Here is a 16,572-nt window from a genome sequence, read left to right as displayed (position 1 = left end):
CCGACCTTTAATTTAATTAACCCGACCTTTAATTTAATATGCTTGACCTTTAATTTAATTAACCCGACCTTTAATTTAATTAACCCGACCTTTAATTTAATTAACCCGACCTTTAATTTAATTAACCCGACCTTTAATTTAATTAACCCGACCATTAATTGTACCAGGAATGCATAGAGGTAATTGGAATATTTGTGCCCCCTTATCTCCAACGTTTGTGGGCGGGGCTTAAGAACTTACGCCTCATATTTCTGGTCAACGTCTTTCTAACTGTGATTTCATTTGTTGATATCAACGCAAGGTTTTTGTTATATTTTAAATCGAAACATGTAGTTCTAATTTGAAAGACTTTAGGTTCAAGCATCCCAAAGTTTCACTTACCCTTTGAAGTCTCCTTCATTGATCTCTAAGTCTACACAACAGTACTACCTTTTATACTCTTTTAAAGTTTTTTTTTTTTTGTTAAAGTAGGCTTAGCTTTTTTTTTATTTCTTTACCTTTAGGTTCTATCGGTACAGAAATAGAAAATCGAAGTTTCACATCAATTTAAAGTCTAAATCAATAACATGGAAACTATAATACCATGAAAAATGTTGGCGAGAAAATATTTTCATTGGGTATTTTATTCAACGTCCGGCATTAATCCAATTTATTTTAGACCCAAACTAAAACCAATTTGCGACGATGAATTTCAAATTGGCCGGGGAATTCTCCGTGGAACGCGCTGAGAGCCGGCGGGGATTTTCTTAATTGTTCAGGTTTGTATGGTCCCATATAGCGTAGCATTCCACCAAGAAAACTCTAGCTCGGGGTGTAATTATTTCGAGTTCGAATCGAAGTTGACTCTTCGTTAAAAGCGGCGGAAATATATTTTCAACGTCATAAAGAATGCGTTACGGTTAATTTAATAGTTGTGGTCAACTCTGTTTCTGGAATTTCGGTAAACTTTTAAGTTAATCTTCGCATTTACCCTGTGGCAAAAGTTACAATTTGTAATTTTGGAAATCGCGGTGTACTTAAGGTGAAATAAGGTACGCAGTTTTCACGCGCCACTTTATAATTAAGTTTATGACCCGGAAACATAAACTAATGTACTTTGACCTTTAATTAACCCCTCCCTAACTCCGAAAACATTTTTAATGTTTGTATAACGTAAATTCTTTCTAAATTTCAAAATTCCTTCTCTATATAGAAACCTAAGTTGTTTTTCTCTTAAATTTAAACTTAATACATAATTAAGACTTTTAATTAAGATCTGTTAGAATTAGGTTAGTAACTTAATTCAGCGAGAGTTTCTTAATATTAGACTTAAGAAATATCGAGCCAAGTGTAACGAAGAGAGATAACTCTTTAGTTATCTTGCAGTGTTTATAATAATCGAAAAAGATCTCTCGTTCTATGATGGTTTGGACAGATTCCCACGAATGATCCATAGGTCTTACAACACCGTAAAGGCTATCATTTACTCAATAATGGATTTATCTTTCTGGTAATGGTACACCAGATACTTAACTATAGAACAAAACATTAGTTTGTTGTCTCCAAGGAACCAAAACACATGTTTGATTCATTGGATTCTCACGAAAGTAATTCTTTATCTATGGTTAAATTGCGACTATCGTACGATACTTTCTTATAAATTAGGTCATCAATTTATCAAAGACAAAGATAAGGGTTAGCGATTCTATAAGAATTGATAGGGTAAACGATAATTATGCAATATAATACATTGGTATAAATTTATTATTATCAGTTTACTAATATGTAGCGCTGAATATAAGTCCTCAATGATTTTTCTCAATATTGCATTATAGCATTTGAGTGGCTTAGTTCGCCTGAAAATGAGCTAGTATTTACCCCAAAACATTCTTAGGTTTACTATATTTTGACACCTCGTGACGCAGGGGTCTGAAAATTAATTAATTTATTTTATTTTTAAAACCTTATTTCAAAACACTGTTTTTAATATAATCCCAAATACTTGTTACCATTGTACAAACGACAATTTTTGGGGAAATAAGACGCTCAAAGACTACAAGAATCATCGTCACCTAAGACCCTTATCAAATAGTTTAGTCGACAGTTCAATTTCTCTCGTAATATATAAAATTTCAGTGCATATTTGGACACTTCTCAATATGACGCGTGATTTAAAGAAAAAAAAATACCACTAGGTAGGCCTACCTACATTTCGCCGAAGATTCTAAATAAAAATACAAAGATTACAGAATCTAGGAATATCCATTTCAGCACGAATTTAAATTGAAAATTTCTTCCAAACCCCTGAATGCTGTCTTTCATCTGAACATTGGTGTATTGCGAGAGAAACATTTCTACAGGCGCTGATTGAAAATACATTAGATGGTTTCAGCCTATATGGCGTCTTCCCCCGTGAGCCGTAGAGGTTAAAATCTTCACCAACTTTTCAAGTATTGTCAATTTATTTTTGTCAAACTTTCTATCATAAATTTATCCAATTAATACGCTGCAGCTTCTTACCACCATCCACATCATTTTTTATTTTATTTTTTTTTTGTATTTCCCTTGTTAATACAGAAGCCGGAGACCGCTGATCGGCTGTAAAATGACTTAATGAGCTCATAAACTTTCCTTCTTAATTGGCTTTTTTTACATCGGGTCCCTTAGATGGATTCTGGTAGCCCTGTCTTATCACGTGTAGGTGGTAAAATAGCACGTTGGAAATTTTATCGTAGGTGCCCAAGTCAGCGGAAAAATGCCTGGCTACAATTGTTATTGGCCCGCGCTGTTTAGCACCGTATAAACGTATTTTCCTTCCGTAGACTTTACTATAGACAATCTAATCAAACCTTTCCAGCGTGACAGTCGCCCAAAGTCCTAGCTTGGACATGAATTAATATTTTAGGCCAAGAATATTTGGTTTGATATTCGGAACATACCTTGGACACTGTAAGTGCCTCAAAGCTTAAACAAAATGATTATTTCCAAGCTTCAATGTTTGAGAGCCCATGTCTCCGTAAGTAAATGTTGTAGACCACCATGTTCTGGTGACGTTTTCCAATCAGTTTGACCCTTTAATTTATGTCAGACTCATCAGAAACAACTTGTGTGTATTAGAAACATAAGTTCATAAGATATGTTCCATAAGTTTGTTACTGGTTATAAACTAGAGCTTGTCATGAAGTGACAACGTAGGTCATTTCATAGATTCAGGGTAAAGCGTCGCCTGGTGAGACGCTGTCAAAGGCTTAGTACAGACTAAATAGGACCTAGATGGAAGTCCTACAAAACTAACCGAGTGTAGTCAATGCTCGCTTGTCGTTCTTGAACTAGCTCGAGCTGTAAGTCTCTAGCGGTTCAAAGTATAGGTAGTGTCATACTTATAGAACATGTCTTATAAACTTATGTTAGAAGGCGTAAAACCTTTCATGTTGCGGCTCAATACTCAGGTGACAATTGGGTAAACTGTCGGTAAGATTTTATCGATCCAGTATCACGTGTAGGGATTTTGGACAGAAGAAAAAAATGCCGCGTCTTTTAATCCCATAAATCCGATATCTTAGCTATGGTCACGATTCAATAACTTGGAAATGAACTTATACATTATTCTTCCCCTTGCTAGTTATCCATCTATCTAAACTGATTTTCCTAACACCGCCAGAGGCGTTCCTCCACTCGGGTCTTATTTCAAATTCCCCTCTCTCACGTACCGGTACCGCAACTCTAATACGGGATAAATTTAATTTAATATTAGAGAGCATTTTGGCGGTTGGTGTTAGTTTGATTTCGAGCATTTTCAACGTCAACCGCAAATCTAATCGGACATATTGTAAATAGAGAGAAACCTTTAACTTCTAAGATCGCTTAGCGCGCGCCCTAAGTTATTTGCATAGTGATATCTCTCAGGGCTTTCTAGCCTATAATTGGCTGAAATTAATTTTTGATTGAGTTGAAAGATGCTTACTTAACGAGGTTTAAAATAATATTCCTCGGGCAATTTATAAACTTTAATTTAAAGTAAAAGCCGCGTAAGGTTGAGGTACTTTAATTGCGGACCGTTTATATGTGGCTTCCAAAGATGATCTTTTTTGAAGCCTTTTAAGAACGCCTCAACGATGCACCTTTGATTTATTCAAAGTTATTTGGATTTTTAATATTATTTTACTTGCAAAAAAATAGGTTTGTAATCTTGGAGGTAAGTAATTAAATTATCGCACTGGAAAACTTTTGGTAAACGGAAGTGACACGTGCCTGCTATTGACTGTATTAAGTTCTGTGATAAGATAAGGTGGAGTTCCAACTTTATATAGTCTTAAACGTTTTCGAGTTATTTTAGTTGAAACGTAAAACCTGTATTTAAGTGGTTTGTAAGTAGGAAAGTATGTGAAATATCACTTCTTGTTCAAAATAGGTCACCCAGTTTTTGCGCTATTTCTTTAAAAAAGTTTATTTTTCCTCCAAATATTCTTAAAACAGTAAAGAAAGGCAAACGCGGGCGGGAAAAGGAATTATTGGCGGGAGAGGAGGGGTAGGACGTACGTTTGGGGCGAGGATTAGATTAGTTACGTCACGCGGTAGCACAGTCAGTAATGGCCGGACTGCGATGGTGATGTCGCGTATTGATTGTTTAATTTCTTGACAAATGTAGCTCTGGTAATTATTATATTTTTTATACTAGCAAATTAATTATTAGGTAAAGAAATATTAGATATTTCTAAAACCAAGCGAGTGGTTTTTGACGATACAAACTACTACGTTCCTCCGATCGAGCCAGTAAGCCTAATGTGGAATTTTATCATGTCGTCTTAAGCCTTTGTCACTCTTTCGGGCCCTACCCTTTTGATTTTTCTTTTTTGACACCAATATCATCGGCAACATGGTCCTCTATTATTATCTTTGTAAATGCTTGGAATTCTAGAATGCGTTTAATAGAGCGTAACTTTAAAATTTTATCATAGTTCGTGATACTTAACAATTTTTCTCTGATAATTTACGTGATATAAATATAATACTGCGATGCATTCTACGTTCAATGTACTGTGTAATGAAAAGTTGTAATTCGGGAACTGTTAAAGCTATATAGCTCTAGTATTTAATAAAACCAAGGAGAAAAACGTGTCTTAGGGCTATGAAACGCGTATCTATAGTGTAATGATCATAAAGCTGGAGAGGCTAATGAACCTTAAAGAATTGTGAATTTGTAATCAATTTTTTCAACAAACTGTTAATTTGAGCACCACTGTATTGTTTGTTGTACATAAGCTTTATCCATTTAATACCAATCCGTCACCCAGATCATTTAAATTAACCTTGCTTTAGTTTTAACCCTCTTTAATCCAATTCATCCCTACCAAGTGCCAAATAGATTCGGGTATTTCATTAATACAATTACACGGTCAGCAAGAGAGATGATTATTGTCTGGGTGACTCGAAGGGTTGTTTTTCTCGTAATCTTTTTTCTAAAATTTTGAAGGTTTTTACTTTCGTGTATTTCAGCCGATTACTTTTGGTCACAATGCCCGGAATTATTTTTATCCTTCAGGAACTCTGTGGCTTAGATGGGGGTGGTCGAGAAGGAGTAACTGCCTTCCACCATGGCCAAAGTTGTTGAACAGCCCTCTTCGGAACAAAGTAGTGACAACGAAGAAATCAATAGGCTTTTCCCCAAATGTCGCCCGCGTTATACCCAATCTACCGGTAGTGATGTTAATAGAAATAAAGTATTCTCCGATACGCTTTTGAGTTTTGCTGACAGAACCAACAGTAATTCATCCGAAGATACCCCTTTTACAATTAATACCGAGAATAACAATAGAAAGAAAATGTCTGAAGGAAAGAAACATAAGTCGCAATATTTGGAAACAAACCATGACTCTTCTATATTGAGTGGATATGAACATCATGGGGATGGAAATAAAGAGACTAATACCGCCGGGGATAAAAGTCACAGACTTATATATAATCCGGACTTAGACGTAGGCTATCATATCAATTCTCGAACTGCCGCCTGCCTGAGAGAAAGTAGAATAGAAATTGCTGGCGGACGAGAAATATTTAGCAAAAGCAGAAGCAAACCTTCTAAGAAACGTCACAGCGACGAAGTCGTGTATCACCCGCCCCCTCCCCCACACTTAGCTTGCGATACCCCGACTGAGGAAGTTAAACGTTTCAGCGGAGAAGTTCTGTACGATGATAATTTTGTTCAATACATATGTAGTCTTCAAAGCTCGGCTAATAAAAGCGAATCTTCGAAGACCAATAATGAACAATGGTCTCAACCCAGGAAAAGCAACAATGTTAATGGTAGCAAAGTGTACCTTGGCTCTGCTTCGGAAACAGCCGCCGCTTACGAAGAACCCAGGGAATTACCATCTGGACAGTTGGTTTATGAAACTACTGTTAGAAACGCGGAAGTTGTTTATGATGATATTGGGGAGTTAACGGATAAGAGGATGGATTCCAATACAGTGGACAGTAACTCCGCTAACAGTGACCAGACTGTATCTTCCGTTCCTTTTATTGGACTTCAAGAAACTCACCTAATACACGGTGTTAGCGAGAACAATACTCGAAGTAGTAACTCTTTAAGACCCACGACTCCTCAACCCATTCCTCAGCAGCAACACACTCAGACTTTCACCGGTACAGATCTTAGCGCTTTTCTACAACAGCAGCAACAAAAGAATAAACCCCTAGCGCAGCATTTAACCGAAACTGGAAATGGAACAGATTCTCAACCGCAGTCACCTTCTGTGGGTGAGAAAATTGCCAGGGTCATTGGAAATTTACCTATCGCGGAGTATGATGGCTCTCCTAGACGTTACGGCCCTCGCCCAGGGTATCCTCACAGGGTATTAAAAGAAACTTCAATAGGAAAACCTTCTAAAGGCGAAGAAGGACAAAGTTCTAAGAATGAAGAAAGCGATCGACCCAGTTCCCCTTCAGACAGCTGTCAATCCCAACAAATGGAAAACTTCGCTACTGTTCCCATCTTAAACGCTTACTATTTAAATTCCTTCGGAATGGGTGATAACGACGCGTGTTACTTACCCAATGACGACGCTAACTCTTCCCTCGATTGCGAACACGAGGATGAGTCTCGCGTTAAAGAAAATTCTAAAACCGGAGTTCTACACGAACCCACAGAGTTTGACGACTTAGAATATCGCTTGTACAGAGTTAACGCGGGAAATTCTTATATCGGTAAAAGACTGGCCCAGTCTTCGGACAATGCTTATCAAGATTCGCCCAAATCAACCTATTGTCGTTATAATAACAATAATAACAATTCCGCGGGTAGTAATGGAACTTTGGAAGACGATGAACTATGCCCCTCTAATTCGGTTGGTAAAAACGACGCGGGGAATCCAACTGATGATGAAGAAAATCCATCTTTAGTTTATCTGCCTAATGAAAGAGGGTTGATGTTGCTTCACGAACGAGTCCATCAACATACTTTGGGCGTTGATTTAGCTTGCGGAGGAAATACCGAGCAGGACAGAGAATCTCTGAGTACATTTCCCGGAACCGAAGATCTTGGGGAAACTGAAGTCGGTGAACAAGTGGACAACACGCGAAACTTCACTCTCTCTCCCGAAACTACTGACTGTGATAGCAACGACGTTGAGAGCGAAGTGTCTTTCGAAGGAAGCTTAAATTCGAGCGGAAGATTGCTTAGTAGCATGCCTATACTCGAAGATGGACTCTCTAGTGGACACAGCAGCGAAGGGGAAGATCGTTCGACTCACGGTGGTAGGATAGGAAGGGAGGATACCCTAGACGAGGAGGAAGATGAAAACTGCAGCACCAGAGGACTTAGAGACGGAGTTAACTGGTGTCCCGGAAAAGGAAACCGTAATCTAGTCAAAAATCACAGCCATTTGACCAACAGCAACCCAGCATTGGCTATGATGAAGCAGCAAATAGACGAGATTGAGGAGGAAATATCGAAAAGGTCGACGCACAAATCTGAAAGTGCTCAAAATAAATTCAAAGTCGAGGAGTATCTCAGAAAACATATGTCAAACGCGTCGCAACAGTTCCATCATCAGTTACCTCAATCGGATCTGGGATACTTTGAAGATAGACAAGGAATGATTGGGATGGATAACAACATAGTCGAAGATGAAAGCAGTTTAGGTAGCAGTCCTGAAAAGAGACGACATTCCGCGTCAGCTCCTCCTCCTAGAGAAACGGTCAACGATGTCATCAGGGAAATTAAACACGCGATTCAAATGAGCAAGAGTGTACATTTGACGAATCCGTCAGTTGAACCTCCCGTTGAGGAACCATCTCAACCTGTTTGGATACCAAGGTAGATGATCAATGCACCCACGTAGTGTCCGACAGATTCGCAAATGTATAGAACATAATCTTTACATTGATCAATTACCTTAGATTATCTCAACCAAGTAAAGGTAGCAGCGAAGAAAGGCCAGATGGCTTACCCGGAGATCATCCACCCGAAGATGGTACAATTACCTCTGACGAAAATATCTTGCAAAATCTTAACAATATGTCGGTTATAGATGAGTGTGACACGGACCAAGAAACGGATAGATTACTCGGAGCCCAGAGAGCTGAGGAGAAGAGTTTTAATGATGAAAAAGTACGCGGTTAATTGAAACAACCTTGACTGGGAATTAAGTTAATTAAATCTAATTACGACAAATTGTTTCGTCTAGAATCAAGGAAATGGAATCTCCAGCAAAAAGAAAAGCGCTTCCAAAGAAGGTCAGATAAATTATTTTTCAATGTCGTTGGTCGGTTTATAGGCTGCTTTTTACGTGACACTTCAGCGGTATCCCCCACTTTAAAATTAGGCCTACCAGCTGTATTTCGGTGATTTTAAAGCTTCTTTAAACCCCCTAAAGTGTTGGTCTCTCACGTTGTTGCGTCTTTTCGTTATCTTTTTCCCCATACTCCTTTTTCTCTTTTTTAAAATCTTCTCTTTGATGGTGTTGGGATATAAATAAAATGCCGCTTCTATCCTGGGTGAGTTACATTACCGGTCATTTGAGTGTGTGTGGAAACTAACATAAGAGTTTTATTTATTTATAACCCGTTATCTATAATTTTTAGTTGATAGATTTATACTATTTTAATCGTAACTTAGATTAATTAATGCTAATTTGTATTAAAATTTATATAAAAAAATCGCAGTCCTGGTTCATGAACCAGCAGTTTTGATCGAGGGGGTTTTGTTCAGAGCCCGTTATTTGGGCTCGACTCAACTGGTTTGCGAAGGACAACCCACTAAAGCCACTAGAATGATGCAAGCTGAAGAAGCTGTATCGCGAATTAAAGTGAGAAATTGTTTTAACCCCTTTTTTCCCCCCAAATTGTACTAATAATCGCTAACATACAATCATACTAATGCTGCGTTTGATGTAGTCTTTGGTGAGTTTTTAAGAAACTTGTTGATAGAAACGATGTGTTTAAATTTATTGCCGAATATCTTCGGAGTTAGTATGTTTTCGTGTGCTGATCATAGTTGTAAACTTAATTTTACCTGAAGGCACCGGAAGGTGAAGCTCAACCGAGCACCGAAGTCGATCTCTTCATATCGACTGAAAAAATTATGGTTTTGAATACTGATCTTAAAGAAATAATGATGGACCATTCTTTACGTACCATCTCTTACATCGCCGATATTGGTGATTTGGTTGTACTTATGGCTAGAAGGAGGATTTTGTCCTCGTCCGAGGATGTCTCGGACGCGAAAGCAAAGAGAACGCCAAAAATGATTTGCCATGTTTTTGAATCGGAAGAAGTTAGTGGAGAAATGGGATTTTGATAAAGGGAAAAACGGGTTTTAATGGGAGGGTGCGTTTGCGTTTTAGGCCCAATTTATAGCTCAGTCTATCGGACAAGCCTTTCAGGTCGCCTATATGGAGTTTTTAAAGGCTAATGGCATCGAAGACTCTAGTTTTGTTAAAGAAATGGATTACCAGGAGGTACTCAACTCTCAGGAAATATTCGGAAACGAATTGGAAATGTTTGCTAAGAAGGAAAAGCAAAAAGAGGTAAATTGGTGGCGTCTTAAGGACGTGTCAAAGTAACTTGGCGTCTTAAGGACGTGTCTAAGTAACTTGGCGTCTTAAGGACGTGTCTAAGTAACTTGGCGTCTTAAGGACGTGTCAAAGTAACTTGGCGTCTTAAGGACGTGTCTAAGTAACTTAACGTCTTGATATCATCATCAGGTGGTGGTTCCCAAACAAAAAGGGGAAATCTTGGGTATGGTGATTGTAGAATCGGGTTGGGGTTCGATGTTACCCACCGTGGTCATCGCCAATATGGCCCAGACGGGTCCGGCGGCCAGATGCGGTCAATTAAACATTGGTGATCAGATTATTGCCATAAACGGTGTTAGCCTAGTTGGCTTGCCACTTTCTACGTGCCAGAATTATATAAAAGTACGATGAAATTTAATTGCGAAAAGAATTAATAAGAACGTACGAAGTTAAATATGTCAAATCACTTTTTAGAACACTAAAAATCAGACTGTCGTTAAACTGACTGTCGTTCCGTGTGCCCCAGTAGTCGAAGTTAAAATTAAGAGGCCTGATACTAAATATCAATTAGGATTTAGTGTACAAAACGGAGTGGTAAGACGCGCCTGCCTTTCTGCACCCTCATTTTAAATGAAGGGTAAAAGTTTTACGGTGTCATTTTCTTCAACTACTACGATAGATATGCAGTTTATTGAGAGGCGGGATTGCGGAAAGAGGAGGCGTTCGAGTAGGTCATCGCATTATAGAAATCAATGGACAAAGCGTCGTAGCTGTTCCACATGAAAAAATTGTTAATCTACTCGCAACTTCAGTCGGAGAGGTGAGACAGAGAGATAGAAAGTTTAAAACCAAACAAAATGTTTTGGGAACAACGTAAAACTACCAACTATATATTTTTTGTTTTAGATCCTGATGAAGACTATGCCCACGTCAATGTTTCGCCTTTTGACTGGACAAGAGTCTCCTCTGTTCATTTGAAAATAACAAAACAAACAAAAACTTAAAACAAACAAACAAACAAACTCGCTTTTTCCACATGATAAATATTACGACAACCAATATAGGTAAACTGATAATTTAAAAAACGAGTTAAAAACGTAATGTTCCGTAAACGTTTTTAACCGTTTTTCGAAATAATATTGGCGTAAAAATATATCTTATAATTATACAAAAAGAAAGGTTTAAGATTCGGTAAAAAAAACTTACGGAAGTGGGTGGGGAATTGAAATATCTTCGGTAGAAGTTCCAACTACCAACGTCAAATAGGGAAATTTTTTTTCTTCTTCTTCGCTACCCACTAAACTAAGAGCGGGTCTCAAAACTAATGAAAGCTGTTGGTAAATTATAGAGAAACGTTCGAAAAAAACAACAACAACTAACTAACTAACTAAGCCTTTATCCCTTTTGAAAAAAAAAAAACAAGAAAAAAAAGAAACCAGTATTTTATTCCTAAGCCTAAATAATTATTATCACACCCAAAAAAACAAATCCACCTACCTTCTTATAAATATTAAAAACCAAAACACTCGATCCCCTTTTTTGTAATAGATGTATAGATGAGAGGTTTAATTTAGTTAATTTTTTACCGTATGAAAAAAAACAAGGGCGTCAATGCAATAGGTGTACGTTATATATATATATATAAATATAAATATAAAATTACAAAAGCTCACTTTCACCAGAAATAAATAAAAAAATTTATGAAAAATCTTTAATTAAAAAAAAAAGTGCAAAACTAGTCAACAGAAAGTAAGTTAATAACAAATTTTCTAAAAAATCTCTTTCGAAAAAAATTTAACCGAAAAAAGGTTAAAAACGCTTGAAAACTTCAAAAGCTTGGCCTCATAAAAAAATCAGTGTGTGTGATTCAAACCAAAATATCCGCATTTCACTTTTTGTCATTGATAATTAGGGGGGATATTAATTATTTTAGTTTTTAACTTATTAGATTAGTTAATTAATTTATTATTTTTAATAGGTTTTTTGATCTTGCATTTATGGATGGGTATTATTTAAAAGGAATTAATCATTTTATGGGGCAGCCTCTGAATTGGGGGAAATTAGTTTAGATACGGTACGGGATTTACGAAAGGCAATGGGCGCCGCTGATGTCATAAGCTATATATCAAAAGTTCACCTTTATTAGTTGCTCATATTGATTAGCTATTGGTACATCGCGCGCTCCCTAGCCTTGAGTGAACTTTCACCCCCAAAAATTGGGAGGTATCTTTATAGAATTGACAAATTTTCATAGATTTTTTGGAAACTTGAAAATATATTGAAACGTGCGGTCATTTATTTACTAATTAATTTGGAAAAGGGCGTTTTTCGAAAATCTTCGAGAAAATAATCCAACATTGAATTATTTGACGCGCGATTTATCAAAAATTACGGTTCATTCAGGTTTTCAAAATTGTTTAATCATAATCTTTGAAACTTTGTCATAATTTGATCAGCTTTTGGTTCCTAATTCCTATTATGATTGATCTTTTCCAAAAAGGTTACGTGTAGCGAAAGAACCAGCACCATCCAGATTCTTCCCTATTTCAAATTATACCCACATATTTTAGTTTAACAATAAACAAACAAACAAGCCCCGCCCCCTTTTTACAAAAACCCCCAAAAATAAAAATTAAATTTACAAAAAATCGAGGTTAAACTAAAACTTAAAAAAAAAAAAACTAAAAATCACTGTGTGTAAGTGTAATTCTAAACGAGAGTGAGCGTGCTACGTCAAAACTATCGTGCATCAAAAATAATTCAATGGCCGAGCCTCTTTTTATTATTTAACGATAATAATTAACAATAAATAGCTAATTTATTTCCCAGGAAAAAAAAAACTAATATTTATCAAGGTTATTAATGAATTATTTTTGTAGTCATATTTAAAATACTATAAAGTATAAAAAGTACGCATTTAAGGAGAGCTAAAATATCAGTAACGTGATAGCGATAGGGCCTAATTATTGGGAAACTTATAAATTTTTAATTTTTACTTAGTTAATTACTTTTAGTTGCCATATAGTAAGTTCCAATCCTAATTAACTAACCCCTAATTAATATATTAATTAATTTCTCGCAAAATATTGAAAAATATCATAATACTCTAGGAAGTATAATAAAAAAAATTTAACTAAAATATTATATTAAAAAAAAACTACAAAGGAAGTCATTAAAGAATTTGAGGCCTTTTGCGTAAAAAGATTAATAAAAGAATTAAGATATTACTAAATTGAAATAAGAAAAGGGATTTTCGCGCCCATATTTGCCCCAGAAGTATTTGCAGCGTTGGGGGAAAAACGCTGCGGTTTTTTTTCCTCGGTCTTGTATAGCAGATGTTATATAATTTATGTATGTACTCATTTAAGAATTCTAAAAAATTAAAACAGGAAAAAAAAAGTCTAGAAGACAGATATGTTTTTAAACCCTACTATGATTTAGCTTTGATCATAGAAAAGAAGAGGCATGGACGCAACTGAAATCTAACCTAAAATTGGAAAGCAACGTTCGAGGTCACCTGTTGTACAACGATTTAACTAATAATTTTTTTATCACTTTCAAGGACACGTTGTACAATATTACCAGGAGTGACTTACTCATTGCCAATTTCTTTTACTATATAATATTTTATTCTTAAATATAGAGTAGACATATCAACGTATTTTTAGTCCAAATGATCCAAATCCGATGTTATCGCCGCATAATGTCTATTGGAAGTTAGATAACTTTCGAGCTTTAGTGGTACCAGAAGTGAGATGAGACTAGAAGTGAAGGGCTCTAGCATTGATAATAGATCCTGGCACTAGTGAACAAATTTGAGGATTTTATGCCGCTTCCCACGCGCCTACACTACTGAGAAAAAAATTGGTCGAGTTCCAAAAACATTTCCCAACCCTTTCCCCTCATCCTAAAGCCGCGGAACACGGACGCGGGTGCTTGAATCTAGTTCGGCCATTTACCGCCACGAGCGTCTCACGTTTTGGAGGGGGGATCCAGAAACCGCTACCAGAGGGCCAACCGTCCGTGTGTTATCAAGAATATTCACTTTCGCCAAGTGAAGAATTTGGTTAGCTCTGTACTTCTGGTCTCATCTCACTTCTGGTGGTACCAAAATTGCTGTCGAAAAATCGTATTTTTTCGGCTTCCACGCAGCTCAAAGAACAGCGTATTAATATTTTTGTTCTCTTATCTAATTTTTTTCCTTCGATTTTTTTATTGCACCAAGCCGCTCAAATACAATACTATCAAATATACGAAGTTTATGAAAGTAAGTCACGTAACATTAGTAATAAATTTCACGTAATTTCGCAATTCTTCGTGGAACATGTGAAACACTCGCAAAATTATTGGGAAAATACCTTCATTACGTTTGTCTTTTCATATTTCACCCTCCAATAGCGGTGCTCTTTTTTTTATCCAGATTAAGGGTACTAATACTAATTAATGGAATATAATTACGCCAATTTGACACTGAAAACTAAATATGCAAATTTCATGGTCAGACGGGAGGGGCAGGAGATTCGCTTTGGTTAAAATGTCACATAAATAATGACAAGGTTAAATAGCATTTTTTGTTTCTCAATAGAAGTCTAAAGGTTCATATCATTCCCCAATAACGCTGAAGGGATGGAATATTAAATCGTTTAACGCGTTCAAACTCTAGCGAACCCCATTCTTTTCATTGAATTTGGAGTAAAACTAATTGCGATCAATCTTGATTCAAAAGAATGATACGGAGACGCCTATAGTTTACAGGGTTCATACAAACCTGGAAAAATCAGGGAAATAAATTGTTGACAAAAACCTCAGGGAAAATTCAGGGAAATTTCGAATTTTTAGTAAAATTCGGGAAATTTGCGTCAAACAGGGGCCGAGTAATTGAGCAAAATGTGCGTGAACATTCCCTCCATAGGATTAACATTACACTATACTTTGGAGGCTCATAACTCTGGTTATATTAGAGATACGGGGATGTCCTTTGATTATGTTATAGTCCTATTTGCCTCCCCCCCTCGTTCGTTAACATTTGCTCCATGGAATACTCCATATACGGGAAAAACCTGGAAAACTCAGGGAAGTATATGGGGAAAAACCTGAAAATCTCAGGGAAATTTGTTTTCCAAGGGTTGTATGAACCCTGGTTTATGCTTAAGGGGGTTTTGTCGTTCCCCAAGTGTTGCCAGGCCGTTGTTGAGGCAAGAGATTGTGGAGAGAAAGGCTAGGAGTTTAGTTTGAATCGGTACTTGACCAGCTTGACTCACAGATTGCCTGGCAACACTGCGCTGAAGTTTAAACTGAGAAAGGGGGAGGAATTTCTGTATCCCCTTTATTGGAAACCGTCTATAGGTCTTTTAGTGTTCGGTTGGGGAAATACCTATACCCTGGTCAAAATTGAAATAAAAGAAATTTTTGTACTCTCCACGACATAAGACAATACTCTCCAAGATTAAGACGTGAGAACGTATGAATTACCATGATGAAGTCATACTTTATAGCGCTTGACGTGCAATTCTTTTTTGAACGTCGTTCTCGGGTCGTATACGGGTTCTTACCATCGTATATATGCTTGATTAGTTTCGTTTAGGTTACTTATGAGTTGACTTTGTTTTTCAACGTTCTCGGGTCGAATGTGGGTTCACGTCTTCGTATCTCTTTACTAGCAGCGTTATATGGATTCTTAGCTTAGAGATAATTTCTGTATTTCTTCACAGTCTTGGAATTATGAAGGAATAAAGGCGCGTAAACCTATCTTTGTTTTGAAAAATTGAGGTGGTTCCAACTTTCCAAGTTCATAAAAGAAGGTGTGAGAAGTTCCACAAGCGTTTTTGCTTTTTTATCGATGCTATAAGCAAATCTTTATAGTTCAAGCTTACAAATTAGTGAGAAAAATATTTACGAGCTTTTACCCACGTGATATCGTCACTCTATTGAAAGTGCTTCAATGATTACTCAAATCCTGACAAAACTCGATCGTAATATAGGTAAACGGGGTTTATTGTTCTACAAGTTCTCTATTGTGGCTTCACCAAATACCTTTATCGTCTAAGTAGATGTGATTTAATCTCACCTACTATCTTTCTCTCTTAAGACGTAGCGGGTCAGTTCAAAATATGTTTAACTAGCTGTTACCCGCGACGTCGCTCGCGTGTAATAAGAAATTCCATCAAAATGATACAAAGAATGGGTAGATTTTACTGATGACTGATATTTTTGTAGCACCCTAGGAGCGAAGGCGCTCGACGTTGCTCGTCAGCCCGTCGGGACATTTTTTATAACTTTTCACGCGGACATTATTCCATAAAGAAGAGTTTTTTATTTTTTGGCCACCATTTAAAGGGGCTGTTCGGACAGTGGGACAAAGGACGATCTTCCTCATAGAGCTTAACATAGCGGGTGGGTAAAAAAGGAGAGGGGGTCGGACAGCCCCTTTAAAAAGGTGACAACAAATCGAACCCGAAAGACCATTCAGCCCATCTATAGGTTAAAGGAAACCAGTGTACTAAATATTTGCGAAGTCGGTTGAAACGCGCGGACTTTGTTGCACAGAGAAGATTTTTTACATTTCTGGGTGCCATTTTTT

The 16,572-nt window shown here is 36.9% G+C and overlaps 1 protein-coding gene across 4 annotated transcripts; it reads left to right on the top strand.

Moving 5' to 3' along the window:
- The first annotated feature begins 4,498 nt into the window (after positions 1-4,498).
- Positions 4,499-12,585, top strand: LOC149651637 (uncharacterized). Of its 4 annotated transcripts, none has more exons than XM_089848631.1 (12): positions 4,499-4,632; positions 5,522-8,293; positions 8,377-8,450; positions 8,508-8,587; positions 8,664-8,712; positions 9,142-9,284; positions 9,497-9,751; positions 9,822-10,004; positions 10,182-10,394; positions 10,467-10,586; positions 10,672-10,812; positions 10,899-12,585. In XM_089848631.1, exons 2-12 carry the CDS (start codon positions 5,574-5,576, stop codon positions 10,968-10,970), a joined length of 4,050 nt encoding a protein of 1,349 aa, XP_089704757.1. In that variant the 5' UTR covers positions 4,499-4,632; positions 5,522-5,573; the 3' UTR covers positions 10,971-12,585. The 4 variants fall into 4 exon arrangements, with proteins under 4 accessions (XP_089704757.1, XP_089704759.1, XP_089704761.1 ...); XM_089848633.1 differs by having other exon boundaries at positions 4,501-4,632; positions 5,476-8,293; XM_089848635.1 differs by having other exon boundaries at positions 4,535-4,752.
- The last annotated feature ends 3,987 nt before the right edge of the window (positions 12,586-16,572 follow it).

This window comes from Phalangium opilio, unplaced genomic scaffold (genome assembly GCF_054372755.1).
Source record: "Phalangium opilio isolate 3A_F unplaced genomic scaffold, DU_Popi_V2 ptg000082l_1, whole genome shotgun sequence".
Taxonomy (NCBI): Eukaryota; Metazoa; Arthropoda; class Arachnida; order Opiliones; family Phalangiidae; genus Phalangium; species Phalangium opilio.
Note: the sequence above shows the minus strand (reverse complement) of the source record. Positions and strands in the feature narration are given on the sequence as shown.